This window comes from Ptiloglossa arizonensis, chromosome 9 (genome assembly GCF_051014685.1).
Source record: "Ptiloglossa arizonensis isolate GNS036 chromosome 9, iyPtiAriz1_principal, whole genome shotgun sequence".
Taxonomy (NCBI): Eukaryota; Metazoa; Arthropoda; class Insecta; order Hymenoptera; family Colletidae; genus Ptiloglossa; species Ptiloglossa arizonensis.
Window position 1 is genome coordinate 19,196,025 of NC_135056.1, and position 24,439 is coordinate 19,220,463.

A 24,439-nucleotide genomic window follows, 5' to 3' on the forward strand; every position below is an offset into this window, starting at 1 on the left:
AGAAAACTTTGTACTCGATGTCGCAACGCAGAGCCACGCGCGATAACGAATCTTTGGCGCGAGCTCGCGGAATCGAAATAATTTGCAACAGAAACAAACTGGGGACGAACTTCGACGCGAGAAACGAAATTTCGCGAATTCCAAAAGGATTCCGATCGAACCCGAAGACGAGCCGGTTAGAAATTTGCCAACGCGAACGAAAAACCGTCGAAATAATGGTGCTCGCGGCGGGAAATGAACAGACGGTAAATGAATAATTTACGCGCGACCGAGTAGCTCGGAAAAAGCCGTACGATGGCGATAAAAATAAGAAATTCGGAACCGAAAACTTGCCGCGCGGATAAAAATGTGTTTAAATAAAAACGTTCCCCTTCCGACCTCTTGGGTTTCGAGAAGAAATAATTTACGCGCGGTCGAGCGGCTCGTAAGAAACCGTACGTCGGCGATAAAAATAAGAAGTCGCGAATAGAATTTGCATGAAATTACTTCGTTCCTCGCTTTGGCCGAATAAAGAAGAAACGAGTCGATGTCTTCGTTCGGACGATTAAAACGAACTACCTTGTCTACGTTTCGTTTCGTTCGGCGGGGTCCCTCCGGCTCTTCGTTCTTCTCGGTCAATGCGCGTTCGCGAATGTAGCTTCCTCGGAAATTGAACGACCTCCGATTGTACGTTATTGCGCTCGCTTCGAAACGCTGTATCGAAATGTAAATAATAAAAAGAAAAAAAAGAAGCCTCGCTCGAGGACGATCGTTCGTTCTCCGCGGTGCGTTCTCGACACCGAAGAGAAAACGCGTAATTTTTATACAACGCGATAGAACTCGGGAGACGGTGAACCGGATTTATTTCGAATTACGGTGGATTTCCGATTATCCGGTTCGGTTTTTTTAACCGGTCGTAGTTTTTTACGCGAAAACAATCGTTGGGAGAAAAATATTGACGCGTCTCGCGATGTTTACTCTCGTTGGGACAGATGTATCGTTTCCCGTATCGGTCGTTACTTATTTCGCTATTTTCGCGCGTAGTCTCGTACCCGCGTCGGTATTATTATTACCCGACCACGATCGTCGCGTAGGATTCCACGCGAATCTCTGCATCGTCGACGAGGTTTTCCGATCGGGAAAAATAACGAGGGAAGGAGAGGCTCGGTGGTAAATCTTGGAGTCTCGTTCTCGCGAAATTACCGCTATTCCGGGCGAATCGCGACTCACGTAGGATTTTCCTCGCGAGAGTACGGGTAGGCGACGACGAACGAGGACGCGAGTGGAAGGAAAATTGCGCCGATAATGCGAGAAAGCCATCAACAGGTAGGAAGCTCGGCGGTAGTTAGCCGTCTTCGTTGGAGTTCTCTCTTCTTTCGTTTTCTCCTTTTTCCTTTTTTTTGTCCTCGGCGGGCGCGTGTGTGTTCTCCGCACCGGTCGAAAGAGCGATCGCGATTCGAAGGGAACGCGAGCTGCTCGCGGGCGGCAGATTGCGCGGCGGTGCGCGCGTTCTGGCCGGGGTGACGCACCGGCGCGGCCGAGTGGCGGAGAAGCCGCGTCCACGGCCGCGTCCGCGGCCGCAGCCGCAGCACGCGCGCCGCGCACACATGTTTGCCAGATGGCTCCAGAGTGGGAGAGGATTGGCACCGCGCGCGACTACGACTCGCCTAGACGCCGAAGCACCGCGCACCGACGCGCCATAGACGCGCTGGCGAGCGGCTCGGCACCGCTCGGTTCGGTTCAGTCGCAGTTACGAAGCGGCGCCGAGCACCACGAATTCGGTCGTCTCTCCCTCTCGCGTCCGTACTCGATACTATCGCTCTCTCTCTCTCTTTCTCTCTATCCCCCCCACCCTGTCTCTCTCTCTCTCTCACGCGCTCTCGCTCTCTCTCCGTTTGTCCGTCTGTCTACCTCGCGAACGACGTCGGGAGAAAAACGCGCGCGGGAACGTCTAAAATTAAACTCTCGACCGGTGTGACCGTCCCGAAGGGACGTTTCTTTCTTCGGGCGTTCTCTCCCCCTTTCGACTCTTTCTTCTCGGCCACCGCTTCTATTTTCACCTCCTCCGTCTACTCCTCTGTCCCTCGGTCCTCGAGCATCGTCGACGACGACGACACCGACAACCACGACGACGACGACGACGACGACGACGACGACGACAACGGCAACGACGACCACGAGCACGAGCACGAGCACGACGAAGACGACGAAGACGGTGTACACGGCCGTGCGCTTCTCCGCGATACGAGAGAGAATGAAACGACGCGGTGAATTTTTATCGAGAGCGTCGGAACGAGCTACGTGATTCCGCTCCGGCGGTCCGAGGCTTCTTCGCTCCGTCTATAATTAACGGTGCCGCGGCGCGCTCGCGGCGACCGGGGCGAGGATAAAACGGCCAAGTTTCCCTGCCAACGTGACTCCTCGGGAACATGCCGCCACCGGTGGAACCAGTTCTCTGACGGAGCCGACGCGATCGGGGAGACCTCCGGGAGAATCGTTCGGTATCGCGGTGATCCACGCGCTCTTCGAAGAGACCAACGCGGACCGTGTCGCCTCCAGCGAACCTTGACCGTGAGACCGTTCCGTGCACCGTAAACGTGAAACGACCTATTAACCGCCCTCTATTTTCGTCTCTCCCTCCTCCGAACCCCCTCTCGACGAGCGCGCACGATGCGCTGCCGCGCGCCGAGATACCGGACCGAGTCGCGGATGTTTCTCCTCGCGGACGAGTCACCGCATCGTCGTTGAAACGACGCGACGCGAGGCGACGCGACCTCGCGACGACCGGTCCGCGCGAGCAGTGCGTACTCGAGTTACGAAACGCGCAACCTGGAGAAACGAGAACTGTGAACGTGCGGTTGCTCACCGTTATCGAAGCGCATTCGCGCAGGACCGTCCGTTCTCTCGCGAGAGTTCGACGTCGGACCCGTTTCGTTCGCGAGCAACGAATAAGCGGACGAGGAATCGAATCGTCCGGTGAGTGTACTCTGCGCGGTTCGAGGATCCAGTTCGGCAACCGACAGTTTCGAAACGTTCGTTAACGATGCGCGCGTAGAGGAGCAACGACGCTTCGAACAACGAGCGCGGAACCGTGCGCTGGGACGGAGAGAACGCGCGACGAGCGGAGTAAGCGGAGACGACGCTTTTAAACCGATGAGATGACAGTGCTCTGCGTCCTGTGGGCAACCTTGTCCACCGTGGCATCGATCCTCGCCTGTTCCGGATTTTACCTGCCTTACTGGATTCAGGTGAGCGACAATCGAGAAACGAGACACGCGCGAGCGATCGTCCCCGGTCTCGCCCCGAAACCGTAATTTCCGATCGTCGCTCGAGAAAATCAGCGTCGACGGTGGTAACCGATAACGCCTCTCGAATCGTATTTCACCGCGATCGAACGATCGACCTTTACATCGAATTACTCGCGATTTATCGTCCGACGTGGATACTTGCACCCGGTTTCGCGATTTCCATTAACGCGTGCCTCGCTGCCGGACGATGCTATTTTTTTAATCTTTATCGTCGACGCGTTCTTCTTCCTGAGTCGTTATCGGCCTCCATCGCGACCCTGGATTCTACGCGGTGCTCCTCGCTACCGTGCTTCGCTCGAGCGACGTTCGTTATTTCTTTTTTTTTTTTCAATTAACGCGTCCCTTTACCACCGAGTACTCGCGTTATTCTTTCGCGCGTCGGTATCGTCGATCGACGGTTCCGAAATTCGGTCCGCGTTCGTCTCTCTCTTCGGGGGCGATGCAAGCTAACTTTTTCAAATTTTCATCAACGCGTCCCTTTAGCGCGAAATTCTCCCTTCATTTTTTCACGCGTTTCCATCGTTCATCGACGGTGCCGAATTCCATCCCGTGTTCGTCGCTGCGTTTCGCTCGAACGATGTTTGCCGCTCTTTTAAATTTTTATCAACGGGTCCCTTTACCGCGAAAATCTAGCTTTATTTTTCCACGCGTGTACCGTCATCCATCGACGACGATAGATTCCGTACCGTTGGTCGCCAAAGCGTTTCGCTCGGACGAGCTTCGCTGCGCGTTTTTTTTTTTTTTTAATCGTTATCGGCAGGTCCCTTTACCACCGAGCGGTCTCCTTCGCGAGTAGGTTCGCCCGATGGAAGAATTTACATCGCGGCTACCGATCGTTCCGCCCTTTGTCCACGGAAATCAACGTCGACGTTCCGGACGGTTCGTTTCCGAGGAATTGCGAATCAATCCGTCGTTGGGCGAACGCGAAGCGAGCGAATCCATCGGTTGATAACTCGCGGTCGCTCCGACGCGACAACAGAAGCGACGGAGCGCCTGCAGCGAGAGAACCTTTCGCGTCGCGACGACCACCTCGACGATTCGTCGAAATTTATCGTTCCTCGAATCGGTCCGAAAAAAACTTCACGATCTCGGGATCCCTCGAGCCCGTATCGCGGAAAATAAGCCTCGAAACGCGCGAGCGCGACGATCCTTTCCCGTGGATCCGCTCGTTCGAGTCGCGCGACAAAGAATCGTTGCGCGTCGTTCGAAAAAAAATTATTCCGCGCGATATTTACCGACGAAATGGAATTTTCATCGTTTTTTATCCGCGCGATAAAATATTCTTGCGATTTCGAAAAGCTTCCCGGTTTCCATCGTCGAATCGCTTCTCGCTCGAAAACTGTGCCGTTATCGAGAAAGGGTAATCCACGTTATGGACCGCATTCCGGGTCGATTATAATTTTAATCGTGGAATTGTACTCTCGTTTCCGATAACGTTGCAAAAGCAGCGAAAAGTAAACGAAACGAATAACAAACGCGCAAACGAACTGAAAATATACTTTCGTAATTATCCGAGCTTTCCAACGGTGCGTTAATACGGGTATTCGATTTGTCGGGGACGGTTGAAAAATAATAAAGAATCCCGGCGAGTTTCGAGACCGATCGATTCGAACGTTTGTTCCTTTGTTCGAAATTCGATATTTCCTTACGAATTCTCGTTAACGGTTGCGCGTTTTTCGAGCTCGCTTTATTTTATCGATCGACGCGCGTTCGTAAACGTCGCGGACCAGTTTCCAAATAAAAGGGTGGTATATTTCCCGGTGCAACGTTCCGCGATCTCCGCGCGTCGATTCTACGGGCAAAACCGGCCGCGTTGATCCGATCTCCCGTGAACAATTTATCAAATGTAAATCGTCTCGGAATCCCGTGGAACAAGAACGCGCGGAGTGCACGAACCACCGACGATGCAGTCGTCGATTAACGCGGTGCAACCGGAGGCAACGTTACAGCGACCCGGCCTCGAAAGATCGTTAAAGATCGTGGTTCTCCGCGCGCAATTACCCAGTGCCGATTTCCAGCTACGATTCGAGGTACGCGAACTCGCCGAACCGCGTACGAATAAATCGGAAACCGACCACTATCTCGGTGGAGAACGCAGAAGCGCGCTTGATGCCCGGCTCGATGGAATCAAATTTTCAATATCAATTGTATCGCTCGCGCGAACGGATATCGCCGGCAGCGTGTTTTGTAAATTAAACACGGTCATTTGACTGGATTAATAAACACCGCCTGTAAATTGTTCTTCCGTGCACGGTGGGGAAACGAGCGAAAATCTCGATTACAACGTTTCAGGTGAACGCGCGCGAGTTATTGGATTTTCCGCGGCGCGTATCTACGCGCAGGGTGAAGCCGGAAAGCGATTTCGTTCGATGCTCGTTAATCCGAATATCCACGAGCAACAAAGGTTCGCGTTTCGAATGTGCACCGTTGTCCATAAGTCATCGAACGTTCGTTCGTCCGGCTCGGTAAACACGGACCAAGACACGGATACGAGTTCTCGAAACGAACCCGTTATCCCGTTTCGTCGTGTTCGCTTCTTTCGAGTTCGTTCGTGGATCGGCACGAACGAAGTGACTTTCTACCGACTAATGCCTATCGTGGAAAATTCATTTGGAAACTATCGCGACGCGCGAAACTCGAACGCGACGAGGAACGAGGAACGGAAGACAGAGACCGCGATCGACGAGGAAGTTGGTCGTTCGCTTCGGAGAGACGAGATGAATTTTCCTTTCGAATTTCGCGCTGATAATCCCCTGTATCGAGGGGCTTGTGAAAGTTTAAGGAGCTTCTAGTCGGCCGTGACTCGACCGGGTGGAAACGCGTCGAGATCGTTACCGAAAGATTTCGTGCTCGCGAGTCTCGAAAAACGACGCGTTTCGCGAGAACGAGGAATTCGTTTCGAAAGAAAATCGCGATCGCGTATCGATACCGGGGTAGATCGAAAGCCACGGGATCGATTCGTTCGTTCGAAGATCGGCCGCGCACCGGAGTCACTCGTAACGAGAACAAAGAGTTCCGTTCCAAAGAACATCGTACGCGTAATCGGCTTTTGGCACGGTGAAACATCGAGAGTCGTCTCTATCCAGAAACCCTCACCCCTGTCCGAGGAACATTGGGCGGGTAATCACCTTTGGCACCGGAAAATATCGAAAGTCTCGGAATTAATTTGCTCGTTCGAGGATCACCCACATCGGAGAACCGTTCTCGGAACGAGAACAAAGAGTTCCCTTCGAAAGAACATCCGTACGCGTAATCGCCTCTTGGCACCGAAAAATATCGAGAGTCGTCCGGTCCAGGTTTCCACGGTCCCCGCCGAAAGAACATTGCGCGCGTAATCGGCTTTGGCAGCGAGAAATATCGAAAGTCGTCTCACCGGATCGTTTTCGTTTCGTTTCGCGGTTCGTCGTCGTCGTCCCGCGCGACGAAAACCTTGGACGAATGTTTCGTACACGGTGAGGTACTCGTCTCCTCCTCCAGTCTCGCGGTAAAAATTCCCCGTCGAAACTAGCCCCGGAAAGATCCGAGTCGCGAGCCTCTTTCCACGTTTGCTCTTTCTCCGTAGACGGTGAGCGTGTCGGGTGTGGCGCGAAGAACAGGAGTCTCTGGAAAAAGAAGAAGAATGCCTATTTCGAGCGGCCCTCGGCGCGGGAGCTCGGCTTTCGCGAAAGGTGGCGTTAAAAAGACGTCGACGGTTTTCGATGTTCTTTGATGGCATCGAGCTTTCATCGAGCCGTTAGCTTCGCCCCGTACTCGTAAAACCGTACGACGTCGTTTTTGCTCGTGTCGAACGTCTCTTCGACGGACAGAGTACGGCGAGAGGGTGTGTTCACAGAGAGAGGGGGCGGGAGGAGATACAGAGGAGGAGCTGCGGAAAGTCCCCTCGCGATCGCGGAGTTTGCACGCGCGAGACGGAAACTTCGCGAGGAGGAGGACGTTCGGTTCGTGGATCGTGCGAGCATTAAATTGGCGCGAAGCTTCGTCAATTTTCAGGTATCCCCGAGCGACAACGCGGAACCAGACTCGCGTCGAAATCGGTCGCGGAACTTGGAAACTCGATCGCGATACGGCAACCCGTATTAATGTCTCCGGAGACGCGAGACGTTATCCGATGGGAACAAAGAGCTCGAGAAAACGTTAATAGGTTTCAAAGTTCGCGGTTCTCGCGCGCGATACGTCGCACCGGGATTGACTCGTTCGGGACGCCTCGATCAAATTTTATCGTCGACTCGGGAACGCGTTTCGCCGCTGACCGATTCGAGCATTCTTAAGGGTTACGAGCGTCGATCGTTGGACACGAAGTTTCGCGCTCGGACACTTTGCATTCGTTCGAGAATACGCGCCGCGAAAACCGAGATTTTCCACCGGCGGGAAACGTGCACGCGATCTTCGATGAAACCGACCACCGTGCGGGATGTCTCGTTTACCGCGAACGCGTTCGTCGTGACCGAACGATTCGATTGACGAGAGTACGGTAAAGAGAAAGAAAAAATTGAAGAGGTTGGATCACGGTGTACCGGAACGTTTGATTCCTCGCGGAAAACGTTAACCGGATCGTTCGTGTTTTCGATGTTTAACTACGACCGGTACGCGTACTTTTGAAGCGTCCGTTAAAAAACAGAGTCCAAATCCGGCGATCGTATCGCGCGTCGCCTCGTTGCACGTTGCATTAACGTCGTTTGTACGTCAATTTTTGTAAACACGTTATTTCGTCGTTAACGTTTGATATTATTCTTCGGCGACCGAGGGGGCGTCGACCCCGGTAATAAAATTATCGTTATTATCGTTATCTCATTGTCGAGCGTCCGCGATCTCGTTACGCGGCGACGGGGAAAGATCAATAATTTCGATCGGCCGTGAAATCGCGCGTATCGGTAGCGGGCGCGTCGTCGACGTGCACCGTTAACGATTAAATTATTACGTTATCTGCCGGTTCGAGCAAATGCGATAAACGCGCGAGCAGATTACACGCGTAACGCGGCCAAGTTTCCCGATATTGCTTCGCTATTAAATAGCTGGAAAGTTTCCCCGGCGTCGAACCCCCACTGCCTGGGAAACGAAAGAGCGAAACTTCGAGCGCCGGGAATTCACGATCTTTCGTCGAACTTCGTTAAACTCGCCTGCCGCGCGAACGGTTCGCTAATTTCGCGTCGTTATCCGACGATTTCCGTTGCGCGATCGAGCGCGATCCGATTAGAGACCGAGCGTTTCGCGAACGCGTTTTCGAGAGATACTCTCGGCGGTTCCTCTCGCGCGAAAAGAAGTCGCTCCGTTGGTGATTCGATTCTCGAGCAATCCTATCGGTCGAGAATTCGCGTACACCGCGACGAACGATATTTCGAAAATCGAGACGTAACTTTCGAGCACGTAGCGAAGTGGTACCGATCGATGAAACGGATGCTCTCCGTCCGTAAAATTGGTTCGAAGCGGGCCGTGATTCTTTGTCTTCGCGCGAAAACAAGTCGGTCGGTACGTTGGTAATTCGATTCCCTCGAACAGCTATCGTCGATAGTGTACGAGCAGCGTACGCGGCGGATATTAGAAAAATCGAGTCGAGAAGAATTTTCGAGCTCGCGGCCAAGCGGGAGTCGGCCGATCGATGGGAAGCGTCCCTTCGGTCGTAAAATTAGTTCCGAACGGTCGCGATTCTTTGTTCTCGCGTCGAGAAGAAGTCGGTCGGTTAGCCGGTAATTTCATTTTCGCGATAAAAGTCGCGCGAGTGCGATCGCCGAGTCTCCGCGGACAGGGTAGCTTCGAGCACGCGGTAAAGTCGAAAGTTTCCAACGATCGAACGGACTCTTCTCGCCGTGAAATCGTTCTCGAGGACGATCCTCGCGCGAGAACGGTCCACGGATAATTCGATTGCTATTTTCGCGAGAACGGCGCAACGGTTATTAAAAAGAAAAAGATACGAGTTCGCGTGAAAGTCGGGGAAACGAATCGCGCTCGATGTTCGAATCGACGAAACGATTCCCGATTCGAGGGATCGACACAGAGTACGAGCTCTGCCGTAAAATTAGTTCCAGCCGGCCGTGATCCTCTGTCCTCGCGAGGCTCGAGTCTGTTGCATTTCCGAGTATTTTTGACTCGACGGCACCACGGTCGCTCGCACGAATGCCAAAACCTGGAGAAACGCGCGACGCGTGCCAGCGGCGCATTAGCATACTGATGAGTTCCAAAACTGGCGAATTACAAATTTTGCATGAAACTGTTTACACTGTTTCGCGCGACGTACCGCGTTGTCGGTGCCCCGGCATCGCGATACGCGCCGCGCCCGTTTAGGTTAACAATGTACGAAATCAACAAGTGCACGCCGGTTGCGCCGACGATCGATCGGCGAAAGTTTAACGTTCGGTCGTTCCTCGCGGAATATTTTCCAGGTCGGTTGAAAATTTAATTACCTTGCGCGTAATATACAACGAGCAACCATCCGCGTGTTTCGCGGCTGTGGAAAGATCGACGTAGAGCAATCCCATAGGATGGAATCGCGAAAGGATTGCATAGATCACTCGTCCAGTGGAATCGATTCCGGAGAACAGAGCTCCGCGCGATAAAATTCTAATCTACTCGATTCATTTTTTGCTCTCGAATACGTTCCTCGTCAATTCTCCGTCACCGAAACGCACTTTTATCGCACGGTGCGCGTTTACTTGGACCTTGATTCGAGAGATCGCATTTCGAATCGCGCGCGCTCAGGTGAACGATCTATTCGAGGAAAATCGTGGAAAGACGCGAATCGTTTCCGCGGTACTCGCGACGATCGCGAGCAGTCAACAAGTGCGAGGTAACTCGAGAGGGATGTAAATTACAGAGGATCGCGATTCGTTAGGGGCGATGGTGGAAAACTCGCGACCGAGAGGGGAGGAATGAAAACGCTCGGGGCAGCCCGCGACAGGAGCCGACGTCGTTGGAAAGGCAAGTTCGAAACTCACGGGAACTGCTCGACGTTACCTGGCCAATGCTACCCGCTTCTTCTCCCGAGCTCGAATTAGATTGTAAAGGAACTTCCTTCGTGGCGACACCCGGACTCGGCGATCCGGGATCGCATCTCGATGAAAAGGAAAACGGTCTCGCTCGAGCCAGGCTTGTTTCGCAAATTGGGCGTTGGCAACCCGGTCGGTGAAAGAAGCTCGTGAAATTGCTGCATCCCTCGTCCACGGTTGCGAAACTTGACCGAAAAATTCCACCGCGGCTCCGATCCCTCGAATTCCAAGCTACTTGGTTATTTGGACGCAATCGGGTAACCTACGAGAAAGTTTCGCGAGACGAGAGCGTCCCCGTTGAGCATCCGAACGCGGACGAGTCTCACCGAAAAACCCGGAACGAAATAGCGCGGAATAAGTAGGTTCGCGACCGAGCGACGTTGAAACGGAAATTATCGTTAGGTTTTAACGTTTTATCGTTACGACGAGAGCCGGTGGCCCTCTCTCCGAACGAATTAAAAACGGGCACGAGACGAAAAGAAAGACGCGGCTCGACTGAAAAGTTTAAAGACTCCGGTACTCGGGGCGGTTCAACGCATTCGGTGCATCGCGCGAAAGGAGTTCTTTATTTAGCCGTACATCCGAGCACTAAAAATACAATTTTCTTTTTTTTCTTTCTTTCTTTCTTTGTTTCTTTCTTTTTGCGTTTCGCGTTACGGTACGTGGACCTTTTCGGTAGAAATTAAAGCGCGAAACGAGTTCTTTGAGCGGGCATCGAGCAACTGTCCGGAACCTTTGGATTAAATGCGAAAGTCTCGCGGCGATTGGGAAACTTCCCGAGCAGAACGCGGCAACAAATGTACCGTTAACGATCGCATTAACTCGGCTCCTCGCGAGGAAATTTTTATTTTCGTAACGCTCGGTCGATCCCCGTCGATCCAGCCGGCGATAAAAACACGCCGGAAATTCGTAGATCGAACCCGGTCTCGCGAAGAAGCGGAGGCTCGCCGCTCGCGAAACGTTTACCTCGCGGAACGCGTGAAATATATCGAGAATAAATTGATTCCCGCGTTGACGAATACGCATCCAACGAAAATGTAATTGCGAGCCCGACGGCCGCTCGTTAAATATACGATCGACCGACCGACCGTACCTACGCGACGTCCAGTTTTATCAATAACCGTAACGCGATGAGCGAAATTGAAAAATGTTTACGGGAAGCTGGATAAATCGACGCGTATCGGGAGGTTATCGGAAGCCGCTCGCTGGAGATTTTGTTATCGTTGGAGCGTCGCCCGTTGCGCGAGGATTCGCGGGAATCGGGAGAACGAGGAAAATTCGGGAAACGCGAAAGAGACGAGTCGTTCGCTGGTTCGCGCGTCCGCTTCTCCGCGGTGAATCGTCGTTAAGAGGTGTTCGCGGGAAACGGGCACAAAACAGTCGATGAATAATTTCGACGCGCGAGCCTCCAGCCGGGAGCGTCGTCTCTTCGAAACGTATACCCTCCTCGAGTAGCAAAATGCACGAGGGAGCTCCGAATGGCTTTGAAAATACTCGAGTAGCGGGATGAATAAATGCATAAGTGAATTTACATTTGCTTCCCTGCGTTCACCGCTTCGCCACCGACGGAGTACGTACCACGCGTGCAACCCGTGAAACACGCTCGACGATGGTTCACCTCGTCCGGGAAGAAATCTTCCCGCGTGGCCGTTCACCGCGATCTTCGTTTTCACTTTCCACGCGGAGACTTTCGTTGACCGCGAATCGTTTATCGGGACCACGGTCGTCTCGAGAGCTGCTCGCGATACTTCGCGCGAGTATCGATCGATTCGATTAGCAATTTTTTCGGGAACAGACCCGTTACGATTGAACTTCCTCCAGCGGTGAACGTCGAGGATAATCGACGCCTCGATGCACCTGTCGCGAAACTATCACCGGTCGAAATCAACCAGGTGGCAAAAATCGCGCACGATCGTCGGTCCGGTTCCAGTCACGGTCTCGAAACATCGGATGGTAACTCGTTGGCGACATAATCGCCGTAAAGTTCGCATTGTGCGAGTCCATCCGGACTGGACGTAGTTCCGAACAAGCTGCAACTCCGATTCGAACAGTTGACTTCGAGCGTGTATAGGGTTAGATCGGTCGCCACGGTGAAGTGTCGTTAGCTCGTAACTGGCGGTAATTTTCCCACGTCGGATAACGTCGCGCGAGAAATAATTAGTCACCGCGCGAGGGAACTTCTCCAAACGAGAAATTTCTGTGCTTCTCTCGGATCGTTCGTTGTCGTTGCTATTTGTTCCGATCGGGTAACGGAGCCAATTTCTTTCTTTCGCGTACGTTTTCTACGCGCTCCGCGCATCTAACTGCTCCTACGGTCCGTTATTTCTATTCTCTGCTCGCACGCGGTTCCGTGTTCGTATCACCCTCCGCGACGCGTTATCGATACACCGTTGTACAAACACTCGCGAAAGCGTGAATTCGATCGTGGACGATTACCAAAGCGAAAGAACAATCGGGCCGGAAACCTTTTCGATTTCGAGTCTCGAAGCGCGTTCGCTCGGTGGCAAGTTTACCAGAGCAGTGGTAAGAAAAGCGTCGGAGAAACGGTGCGCAACACCGAGCCGCGAAACTTGATCTCTCGCCGAAGAAACTAGTTGGCACGGGGTCAACGGTTTTCCTCGCGAATCGGATCATCCTGATACAAAACCGTTGCGAATCCGCGGCTACAAAGAGCCGAGCGTCCTTCGTTTCTCGCTCCTCTCCTTTCCGGCCTCGAGCGCCATTAGTTCGAGTAAAATCCTCTCGAAAATACACGCGGAATGGGAGTGCGGTGGCTCGCTCGCGCGATTCGCGTTAAATTCGAAGGAGAGCGAGGAGGGTAGGAGAGGTGGTCCACTTTCGATCGACTTTGCGTTTAATTGGTCGTCGAAAAGTTGACTCGGGTGTTCCAGTTGCGAGAGTCGGAGCGGGAACGCTCGGCCGATAGAAGCGCACGGTTACGTCGAGCGAAATTAGCAGCTCCGGGAGGAGGTTCGAGGTACGCGCGATCCTCTTGCCGGATATTCGGTGGAAATCGTCGCTCGAGACGCCTCGAAAACTCGCGAGCGGACCGAGCGGTTCTCGTTCCGCGCGGCTCTCCTCACTGGTTTTCACGTTCACGTTTCACGTGTGCGCGTGTGTTTTGCATTTCAGGGACGACTGCTGGGAAAAGCGGACGCGTACTTTAGTTCCTTTCGGCGCTGCAACTATCCACGAATAAGGGCGCCGAACGCTGCTCCCGAAATAGTTTACGAGTGCGCCAGGTACTCCAGGTAGGTACGGATGCGTGTCCGCGGGCATCGCACCTCCCAATTTTCCTCCCCGTATTTGCATAAGTCGCTCCGAAGCGGTGAACGTGGTCCCGGCTGGATCCGCTCGGTCGAATGCTTTGTTCGTTCGTGCGTTGAAGAATTTTAAAATCGAGTCCCACGGGGTGGTACAAGGTTCGAGTGCAAAACCCGATCGCGACGATGGTTGTTATCGAATCGGTTTTCTCGGTAGACGCAGCGGCCGCGTAGCGCTTAATTCGCGGAACGATCGGAATATCGAATTTTAGAAAATTGCTCGCGCACGTCGTTGGGAATTTAAATCGTTCGAGTCCTTGGGGAAACCCCGCACTTATTTTCCGCGTCAAGATGCTTTCGCGTCACAGTCCGTGGAAAAAGTTGGCGAACGCGACGAACGTTTCGCCGTTGTTTCTCAGCTCGGGGATGTGTAAACTTTCCGTCGTCCGTTTACCGACCGGCTTGTGTACTACACGCTCGTTTATAGACGCGGGCCGAGAGAGGCTGGTAAAGATAAGACGATCATATTTTCGAAACGCAAAGTTTCGCAGCGCCCGTCGCGGCGATTACTAAGCCTTTTTTATTACTTCCGAACTGCACGGTGCAAATTCACCGACACTCGCCAACTATCCCTCTGTCCCGTGTTTTCGTTTGTAAGGAGCCACTTCTGCGAGTAGAAACGACACCGGTAAAACTTGGAGCGCTCGTATCCCCGGAAACAAGGAGCTCCGCGAGCCAGCGTTTATCGAGACTCTTTCGTTACGAGATTGCCTGGAACCTGGAATTTTTCTCGTTCGCGTTTCGGATCGAAGTTCGACCAACGGGACGATCGAGCGAAAGAAACGCTCGAATTCGATTCGAAGGATCTCGCCGAGTTCGATCGTGTCCCGATGTCTCGATAACTCCCCCGATAACGACTTCCAGCGATCGACGAGTTAATTTCGCGAGAGGTCGTTCAATTCGGGCCACGTGGTAGAAATAATTTCGCGGGAATGAAGCTCGTAGCCGCGAGAACTTGTAAAAACTTCGTTCGCGGTTCCGCGAGCTTTAATACGTTTCTCGCGAGCTCCTCGTAAAATCGTTGCCGCTGACAACCAAGTTCGTTGTTCGAAAAAACAGAGTCGAGAGAGAGAGAGAGAAAGAGGAGCAGTCTGTAAAATCGACGTAGAATTTTCGATTCGATATTTTCCTTTGCTTTTCGTTCGAATGCTCGCGCGATCGATCGAAATACAGCGACTTCTTTCTTGGACTCGTTTAGGGAGGAGGGGGTGCTCGGCCGTGAAACGTTGGAATTAAAATGCATTTTTTCCCGTAAATGTAGTTACGCGTTGCAACAATACCGTCTCATTCGTCTAGGGAAAAATTTTCGTTCGAAACGTTTCACAGTCGAATCCGCTCGATAACGTTCACGCGGTACGGATTTTTCCAGAACCGAATCGACGTTTCGCTATTTTGCGAAACAGTTTCGGTAAACGGTGAAAGATTTCTGCTCGCGAAGGACGTTGTTGTTCGATACGAATTGCAGCTTTTCAGAGAAATTTCGCGGCAATTCCGTGAACGTTCGAGACTCGAAAACCGTGGAAAACGACGGATGACCGCGAGACGAACGTTGAAATTCTTCGGCGGTGAGATTTACAGCAGTTCCATCGAGGTTGTCATCGCGATTCGTGGGAAATTTTACGCGCGGCGTTTTCAATTGCGCGCGAACGTGCGCCTCGAATTATCGCGACTCGTTTCGACGTCGGTGAATTACGAAGCGAGCTCACGAGCTCGAAATTAACGGTAAATACTCGTGGATTCGGAGCCGGAGAATCGAATTCGAGAGCAAACGATTTCGACACTGACTTTTCGCGCGTTCGTTCGACTCGAATCGCGAAACATCGAGAACTTGGTTCTCCGGTGTTCCATGGAAAAAGGAACGAGAGATTTCTATGAGATTTCTCGTCGAAGAAATCCGAAAAAAATTCACCGAATTTTACATTTTTTTTTAAACCCTCGAATCGAACGCGAACCATCGAGAACAGAGTTTCGGAACGGCTGCCGCTTCTCACGAGGGTACGGTTTCATCGTACGATTTACTCGCGATTCGAGCGATTCTTTCGCGAAACGAAGACGAGCGATTAGGCGATCGTCGAGGCGTGGTCGACGATACCCTCGCGCTCCAGCGAACTCTCGCTTCTTCGATAAGAGCCGCTCGGTACCGGTGAGAATCCGCGCAATGCTTCCCGATGAAAAGAATATGGTCGAACCGAGCAATAAACGATCTCGGTTAGTTTCTTCTCCGTCGAAGAAGATAGAGTTCGATTTTTCTGCGAGAATTTCAAAGCGGAATGTACAAAGTTTCGTAAACATTTTCTAATGGTCAGATCGCGGTTAGATGTTTTCGAAACGCGTGTTTTCTAAAGACAGCTCAAAGGACGTTGACGTTCTCGCTCGATCGAGTTCGATGATTTTCGAACGTGGATCGCGGCAGACCAACGACTTCGATACGATTCGAGCCGATGGAAAATTCTCCGGTTCGGATACCGTTGGTACGAGTATTTAATAAGTCGAAAGGAACGAACACTAACCCGCCTCGATCGAATTTTAAATCGTAATCGGAACGCGCTCGCTCTTCCCGGTCGCCGGAACATTCCGGTCGAAGCTCGTTAATTAAAACTAGTACACAGCCGTTTCCGCGATTCCGGTGCGCTTTTTCACGCGGTGTTTACATTTCATCGGAAAAACCGGCGCGCGCGTTCCAGGTCGCTCGATTCAGCCGGAACGTTCCACGTTCAGCCGGCTTTAATGGAATGTAAAGCAACGAACACCGTGAACACTCCGAACGATCCTTTTGCCACGAGTCTGCTCGCCACTGGTCTTCGAAGCGCCGCGAAAATCCCGGAAAATGCGCACCGGACGTCCACGTTTTCGAATTCACTCGCGACCACAGACGCGAGGACGATGCATCTTTCGAACGTCCGATACCATAAGTATCGTAAGTTTCAAGATCCATTTCGATGAACCATTGTTTCGTTCGTCCGAGTACAGCTCGGGTGTTCGATTACGTAAAGAACTTGGATCTCGAGTACTAGGTCGTTGGACGAGTTTCATCGTTCGTTCCATTGTAAGAAAATACTACGATTTTTGAACAACTGTAACTATACGAACGAGTCGAGAAATCTACACGAAACTTTACACGTGTTTATCAAACAGTGGTACCCTCTTACGAAAAATAAAACGACGAACCTACTTAGCTAAATTTTTATTTTTCGAACCCAAATAGCTCCGTTTCTTATCGAACGACGAAACCTATCGAGCAATCCATTATCACGGTCGAGATTTACGAAAAGTGTTGTCGTCTGTCGATCGATACGCGTCACCGAGATTCGTTACGTTGATATCTCACGGTATTCCGCAGGTGTATAGCGTTCGAGTTCCACGCTGTACGTAATCGTATTGTTGCTAGATCGGTTGGCTCGGATACGATCGAGTTAGAGTTCAGTTCGAAGTTGGGCGTTTCTTGGAAAAGTTGCTTCTCGCGGTTCGAATCCAAGTATCCGCGGAACCTTGCGAACAAGCTGCGTGCCTAGTTTAACGAGAGTTCCAGCGGTCCAATGCGCGTTGTATGTGATTTCAGTTTCTGGGACATACCGAGCGCCTGGTGGCAGGCGAGCACCGTGACGATGGGAATCGGCGTCGCGATAGCGGTTATCGGCGCGCTGACTCTGCTCGCGGCCGCCTCGAGCTTTCTGCCGCACATACTGAAAACGCCTAAGCACACCAGAGTCTTGGGCGCTCTGCAGCTGCTCGCTGGTGAGTATCGAGGATATACTTTTAATCTCGTCCAGATTTCGGGTTTCTCTCGTCGCGGTACTGGATTGGATAATTGTAGATTAGAAACTAATTCTCACCTCCAGCGATCAAACACGAGACTTCTTCAGAGTATTTTTCGGGCTACTTACATTTTCATATCAAGCTTTACATATTTTCCATAATTTATAATCAATGAGATTCAAATCGCAGTTACCAGAGAACTAGTCTTCGACTGAAATGAATCTTTGCGCCATTTCCTAATTACACGAGGGAAGAGAACGAGTTGCACGGATCGATAACACACGAAAATCATCGAACGACGAACGTATCGCGTGCAAGGATCGGTTCGACGATGATCGGCCGTGAATTCGATGAACAATTCCACATTTTCGTTTCTCCGAATCGATCCCCGTTGTCGATACTATTCGAGCGCAAAGTTTCCTCCTTTTGTCGAGTACCCTTTACGCTTCGAATCGCTTTTTCGAAAGTTGTGTTTCACCGACTCTGACGCAAGTTGGAACGAAAAACTCAAAGCGCCCGATCGAGACGATTCTATTCGTGGGAGGTAGTTTGAGTAATTCCGGATAAAAGAAGCGATCTTTTTTTCTTTTTGCACGTTTTCTTGGAGATTCGAGCCGTGGAGAGTTCTCCGGTGTGGATCGTGGCTAAATGAAAAATCGAGACGTTACGGTACTTTCGAAGATTAAAATTAACACGGACGCGCGATCCAGGTTACACGCGGCTAACGTACGGTTCGTCCCTTTACTTTCGATAGCCTCGTACATAATGCACGTTTCACCCAAACACGTGTCCTTCGTTTAACGATCGAGCTTTGTCCCAATTACCGCGAATATAGGGCGTAGCGCGAAAGCGTCCAAGTTTCTCCCGGTGTAATCTTCGCGATGTTCGCGGACGAAGAAGTATCCCGAGATAGAGGCGGATTAGGAGGAGTAGGTAAGTTTTTGCGGGATCGCCGTGGGCGAGAAATCGAGCCAAGGGGCACGATGAACGCTAGACGCGTCGTTGGCTCGAGATTCGCGAGCCGAGAGGTAGTTCGTGATCAACGCGGAGCTCGACACGTTGCAGCCTGGCGATTCGCGATGAAGTTTGCGCGAAACTCGTCACGGTGGACCCTGCGAACGAGCTTGGTAACGGGTAGCGCGAGTTTCGGTAACGAGTTCAACGCCGGGTACTCGAGCAGGCGATGGACTCGCGCGATAAGTTTCGCGGGCCGATAGATTTTACGGTGAACCGTTTCGAAGATTCACGGTAGTGAATTCAGCGAGCCTGGAACCGTTTCCGCGATGGATATTACGGTAAATTCAAGGATCCCGATGATCCTGGAACGAGGACCACCGCGGCGGTGTACCCACGCCGCGAATAGGTCTTAAATCGCGGAGACGATTTAAAATAAATTTTGCAGCCGCTCGGTACCGTCTACGGATGAACGTTGAGCGTCTTCTCGACTTTCCCTGTTCCCCGAGCACAGTTTAATCCCGCGGTATTATCTTGCCGTAGCAGTATCGTTTGCGAAGCCAGGATAATATTTTACCGTTTGCAAAGTTTCACGGAAAGCGATCCAGCGCGGATCGATGGGCGAAGGGGTACGCTCGAGGTGGAAGGAAGAGAAGAGCAACGACGTCGAGACGTTCGAGAGATACGACGAGGAGCGCAACGCTAACAGGAACGAACGTCTTCTGTTTGCGAAGTAATGGAGAGACGCGCCCGCCGTTTCCCGACGAGAGCTAGACAACGAACGGTCCACAAAGAAAATGGATATTACTCGAATATCATTCTTCTTTCGAACGTTGACACGTTCCATTTTCTCGTCCGTCGTTCGTGGCCCGTCGCGTCCCAGTCGTCGCCTTTAAATTGCCTTTTCACCGACCGTCGCTGACCTACCGCTACCGCGTATTACCGTACTCGCGGGATATTCCTGCATAATTTATTTACCGGCGCCACGAACCCGATGTCGTTCCCGTTTAATCCGTCCGGCGCGAATCGTCGACGATCGTTCGCGATCGGATCTCTCGCGTCTCGAGAACGATCGGTGAAGCTCGCCTAGTCGAAAGTCGTGGAAAATCGTAAGGTTGAAAATTACGCGCGAGGAAAGAAAAGTACATCGCCCCGTAAATACACGAAACGCTGAAACACGTAGCTTTCCGTGTTGCGAACCTACCAGCCCCGTGCTCTTAATACCGCATTAAACACCCGAAGATTAAATTTTACCGCGCAACAAGCGTGGATGCAAACGCTTCGAAATCCCCGGAATAGCGAGACAACGGAGTTCGACCCAAAGACTTCGTCGGTGTATTATAAAATTACTGCGTACTGCGTTATAAATATATAAAACGTTAAAATATGTACGCTTCCGCCTTGCAAAGCTAGAAGCCCGGTTGTCTTAATATCGCGTTAACACCCGGAGATTAAATTTTACCGTGTAACGAGCGAGGAAGGTCTCGAAATCCCCGGAACGGCGAGACAAAGCCTCCGACCCGGACACTTTTACGTCGCTGCGTTACAAAATCGCCCCGTATTACGTCGGGAATATACGAAACATCGTAACGCGCGAAACTTTCGTCTTGTAAGGTTACCAGCCGCGTCTCGATATCGCGACGAACTTTCAAAGATCGGAGCTCGTCGCGCAACGAGTGCAACGGCTGCCGAAACCTGCACCGCGAACGACGTTTCTCGCATCGAGTTTCGAGTATTCGTCAACGTGCTTCGATTTCGGCGATCCGAACAAAGCCTCGCGCAACAGGATCGGAGGAACACCGAGAGAGAGAGAAACTTTTCCGAGCGATCGTCGCGCCCGATATCGATTCCCTCCGATAACGATGTCAAGAAGTCGAAAAAAAGCCGGTTTTGTACGCGCTGTTCGCCGAACCGGCGATAACGCAAAGCAGGATAGCGAAAACAACCCGGTGAACGCAGCCAGCGACGCTTGACGCTCGGTTTTCCAGCCATTGTCGACCGTACACGGAATGCCTGGTGTCCCGATCGGCCACAAAAGGAATAACTCGCGTTCGTCTAGTCGAACAATCGTGCTCATCCGCTCGCAAATCGGTCCACCTCCCCTCCGTTTCACGGTGGTCTAAGCCATTTTTATGGAACAGTCGCGTTCCGGAAAAAATTCTCCTCGCGTTATTGGGAAAACGACTCTCGTTCGCGTTTGCTCGCGTTTGCTCGCGTTTGCTCGAGCGTTCTTTCAACGAATAATTTGTATCTCCATTTTCGGTCGACCGGTCGAAGAACGTTCACCGTCGGAGAGCAAATCGAGCACGCACAATGGCCTCTTTGCGGAGAGGATCCCCGTTACGCGGAACGTCGCGAACGAATCGCGTTCGCGGAACGCAACGGGCCTCGTTACCGCAAGAAACGCAACCAACGACCAGAGAAAGACCGATTACGGAAAATCACGCGGTTCCCCGCGGATTCTCCGCTCGATTGGCCAGGTTCGCGCCGAACCGAACGAGCCTCGAATTACATAGTTGATTTCGTAGCGGGTATCGGAGACGCGTGGAATGCCCGGTATTCTAGCGATCCGCCAAAGGATTAACCCGCTCGGCGATAGAACGAGACTAGATTTAAGCGGTTTCCGAGTACAGCGATCGAAGAAAAAACAAAACGGTTTTTTTATCCTGGAAACTTTTCTATGGTGTACCTCTCGGTTCTGAAACGGAAGAAAATCAAAGTTTGTAAACTCGACGAGAAAATAACGACTCGATCTGCGATATATTTAAATTGGAACGAACATCTTTACACCGAATATCGCGCGGAGAAATTCACGTTGCTCCGAATCGATAGATATTTCTTCGATCGATTAGAATCTCTTTGGTAGCGTCCAACAGGGGTTTTGGTCGTCGATTCAGTAACCGTGTTCCCGTTTTCTCGTTACAGCAGTGATGATATGCGGCGGCTTGGTGATGTATCCCGTTGGATGGGACAACCGGGAGGTGAGGGAGTCCTGCGGGAAGGGTGCTAACGTATACAATCTCGGTGAGTATCGCTCTGAGCGTGGATTTAACGACCCGTGCCAGCCACCAGTACCACGGTGTCCTATTTTCTCCGTAGTCGAGGCGACGCGTCGGTAATCGGCGATTCTCGATCGGTGTGATGCGCTCGCTGTCGGAAAACTCGCGGGAAAATTCGTAGGCGTGGTTCGCGCACCGTGTACACCGTCGTCGTCAACTTGGACGCCGATTTTCCAGACACGGTGACACGGAATCGAACGACGAGAACCATCGAACGAACGTTGATCTCCGAGGTGGTCCGTGTCGTCGCGTTTTCGATCCTCGCGAATTATTTCGCTCGTCTCTGGTCGAACGTTGAGCTTCGATGGCGGCGGTGGCGGCAGCGGTGGTGTCGTTAAGCGAGATTCTCGTCCTGACGATGCATAGAAAAAGGCCGCCGGTGCGCGATGGGATTACTCTTACAAATGTAACGACGTTCTTGGAAGTTTCCACATTTCGAAGGGAGTTGCGACGCCGCGGTCGGGACATTTTGCCGAGCAGCCGCCGACCTGCAGCCATTATCAAGACCTTGCGTAACCTGCCGAGACTTATGGCGGCTGTAACTTCGCGGAAGTACGAGCTGCGTCTGCGACCGGTAACTCTTGATTTCCTCGCGATTCAGCCGAGCCGCCTCGTCGACCGCGTTCGAACCGTTCTCCCCCGTTCCGCGCTCTCGTTTAACTCCGTGAATTTATGCTAACGAAAGGTGCGCTCGTTCGTCCAACGGACCATCCGAACGAACATCACCACGGTGTTCGCGCGTCTCCTCGTTCCGTTTTCCACCTTCCCGTTTACATTCCGGTTTATTTTTATCGCGGTCCGTCTACCCGTTGCGCCGAATCGAGTTCAACGAATCGTTCATTTGTTTTCAATTTTCAAAGTCGGTTAACCCGTAACGTTCGTGCCGAGAGTTCGTCTCTTCGGGGGTATCGACACACGGGCGAACGTTTGATCTTTGCGTCGATTCGACGCATCGTCGCGCCAATGTAACGGTTGCGAATCAATATTTAAAGTTCGTCGCGAGATAAACCTCGTGAAAGAAATCGAACCGAAATAAAAATTCTCAACGCTAGATTTACCGCGCGAATATCCAACCGACGAACGAGAATCGTAGAGTACAGACTGTTAAGTGGTCTAACGATGATTCGATGCGAAAGAGGAGTAGAAATTAGCGCGTATTCGAGACTAGAATATTTCTTCGCGAAGGAATAAAATAACCGAGTTATCTCGTGGCTGGCGCCCGTGCGAAGAATCGCGTCGGGAACCATTTCGTGCAGAAACACTGCGGCAGTCGACGCGTTAAGAACGAAATATCTTTATTCCGCTCTTCGGAGCATCGTTTGGGTCGCTGTGATGGCCCTCGTGGAAACGTTCTCCATCGCGAGTACACCGACGACTGCTAACTTTCGTATCGATGTGCTCCTACGGTGTGTTATTATCTCGTACGTGTTTTTATTGTTCGAGGGGGGCACTCACGGTGGTCGACAGCGTTTACAGATAACGTTCCAAGGGCTGCGATAAAAATATTTCGTACTCGATCGATAAAGAGCAGATATCAACGGTAGCCGAAGAGACCTCTCGGATGCGGTACCACGTAAACCGGTTGACGTCTTTCCGGTTCACCGTGGTACACGGTCGACCAAAAGATTGGGACGCGCGACAATTATTAAAAATAATACTTAGACATCGTTTTTAAGTATTATTAAAGATAGATATCGTTTTTATCTTTCGATCGTGGCTCGTGAAACGTTCCTTGAACGTTGGCAGCTTCCACGAGCGTTCTCTCGACTTTGGTATTTCCTAATTATCTTCAAAAGCATCGATTCTTTACACCGACGTATACAAATGCAACAAAATAAATAAAACGATCCCTTCTGCTCGTGTCTGAACGCTAAATGAAACGACAGTCGGAGTCTTCCAGTAGTTGCGGCACAGTGCGAGAAAGATAGCGCGAAAGTTTCCGGAACGTGTACTCGGGATTGTTACGTCCGGGCATACGAGTCGAATTAGCCGGGGCTCGTGCTCGCGCATGTGTTCACGAAGGTGCGGCGTCTGTTTCAGGAAAGTGTTCCGTGTCCTGGTCGAGCCACCTGCTGGTCGGCTCTGTGGCGTTGCTGATGCTGTGCTTCGGATTGAGCTTCTGCGCGGCGCAACACAAGCCGTCCAATCCGCACACCGATCCGCTGCGCATTTGACAATCGAGATACTCGCAGTCGATTCACGCCTATGCCTCGCCGAAGACGACCACCCTCTCTTTCGTGACGGTCTGTTGATCGAAACGTAGCGACGAGGCCGACGATCGTCGAAACGAGCGACCCGACGTCGACGTCCCGGCCGCGCCACAGCCTCCACGTGGGTATACGCAACTACGACTGTCTGTACGTCTGTCCGTCTGTATGTATGTATGTCTGTCTGTCCGAACGTACGTACGGCCACCGTACGCGCGCGTGTACATATACGGCTCGCGATCGCGCTATGTGTACGTACTTCTAGATGAACGTTTACGTGTGTAGCGTTAGCATTAGGTCGAACGAAAAACTTTCGACGTTCGGGTGTCTCTGTTCCGACGTCGTTGGACGTACCTTATCGTCGCGAACGGAAACAATCGTCGCGACACCGTGGAATTTCCGTCGACGGCCCGTTCCGCGAGCAACTTCTCCGATCTTTTTCTTCCGAAGGTCTTCGTACCCACGGAACCGTGTTTCGACGGTACCGAAACTTTCGAAAATTCTTACGGACGTCGTCCTCCGTCCGTTTCGCGTCGCCCGGAACGCGAACGCGAGCGGAACGGAGGCGAGAACGCGTTTCGCGCCCGCGAGAGAGGACGTATACAGTATTAAACGATGGTTCGTTGACGTTGCGAAGTCGTTCTCGCGAACGACGCGAAACTTTTGCGATCGTGATTCGTCGCGATCGCGAACGAGTCGTTCGTATCGACGACGATCGTTCTCGCGTGGTCTACGCGACGAGGAAAATCTCGAAATCGTCGCGACGAATACGGGGAGCTGGTAGACGGTGCACGAGAGAACCTCGATGCGTTGAACGACCAATCGTTCAGGATTGAAAGGTCTTGGTCGCTGGTTGGATCGAATCACGCGTTT

The 24,439-nt window shown here is 52.0% G+C and overlaps 1 protein-coding gene across 1 annotated transcript; it reads left to right on the forward strand.

The window, feature by feature from the left end:
* The first annotated feature begins 1,742 nt into the window (after positions 1-1,742).
* Positions 1,743-23,542, forward strand: LOC143151223 (LHFPL tetraspan subfamily member 6 protein). Its single transcript, XM_076320150.1, has 5 exons — positions 1,743-3,227; positions 13,400-13,518; positions 17,150-17,325; positions 21,226-21,324; positions 23,400-23,542. The coding sequence occupies exons 1-5, from the start codon at positions 3,138-3,140 to the stop codon at positions 23,531-23,533; spliced, it is 618 nt and encodes a 205-aa protein (XP_076176265.1). The 5' UTR covers positions 1,743-3,137; the 3' UTR covers positions 23,534-23,542.
* Positions 23,543-24,439: the final 897 nt, after the last annotated feature.

Bases quoted from the DNA above. Each gene is read 5' to 3' on its own strand.
- LOC143151223 (XM_076320150.1), top strand. From the start codon at position 3,138: ATGACAGTGCTCTGCGTCCTGTGGGCAACCTTGTCCACCGTGGCATCG. The intron at 13,519-17,149 runs GTAGGTACGGAT...ATGTGATTTCAG, and splicing joins GAGTGCGCCAGGTACTCCAG to TTTCTGGGACATACCGAGCG. The intron at 21,325-23,399 runs GTGAGTATCGCT...CGTCTGTTTCAG, and splicing joins TGCTAACGTATACAATCTCG to GAAAGTGTTCCGTGTCCTGG.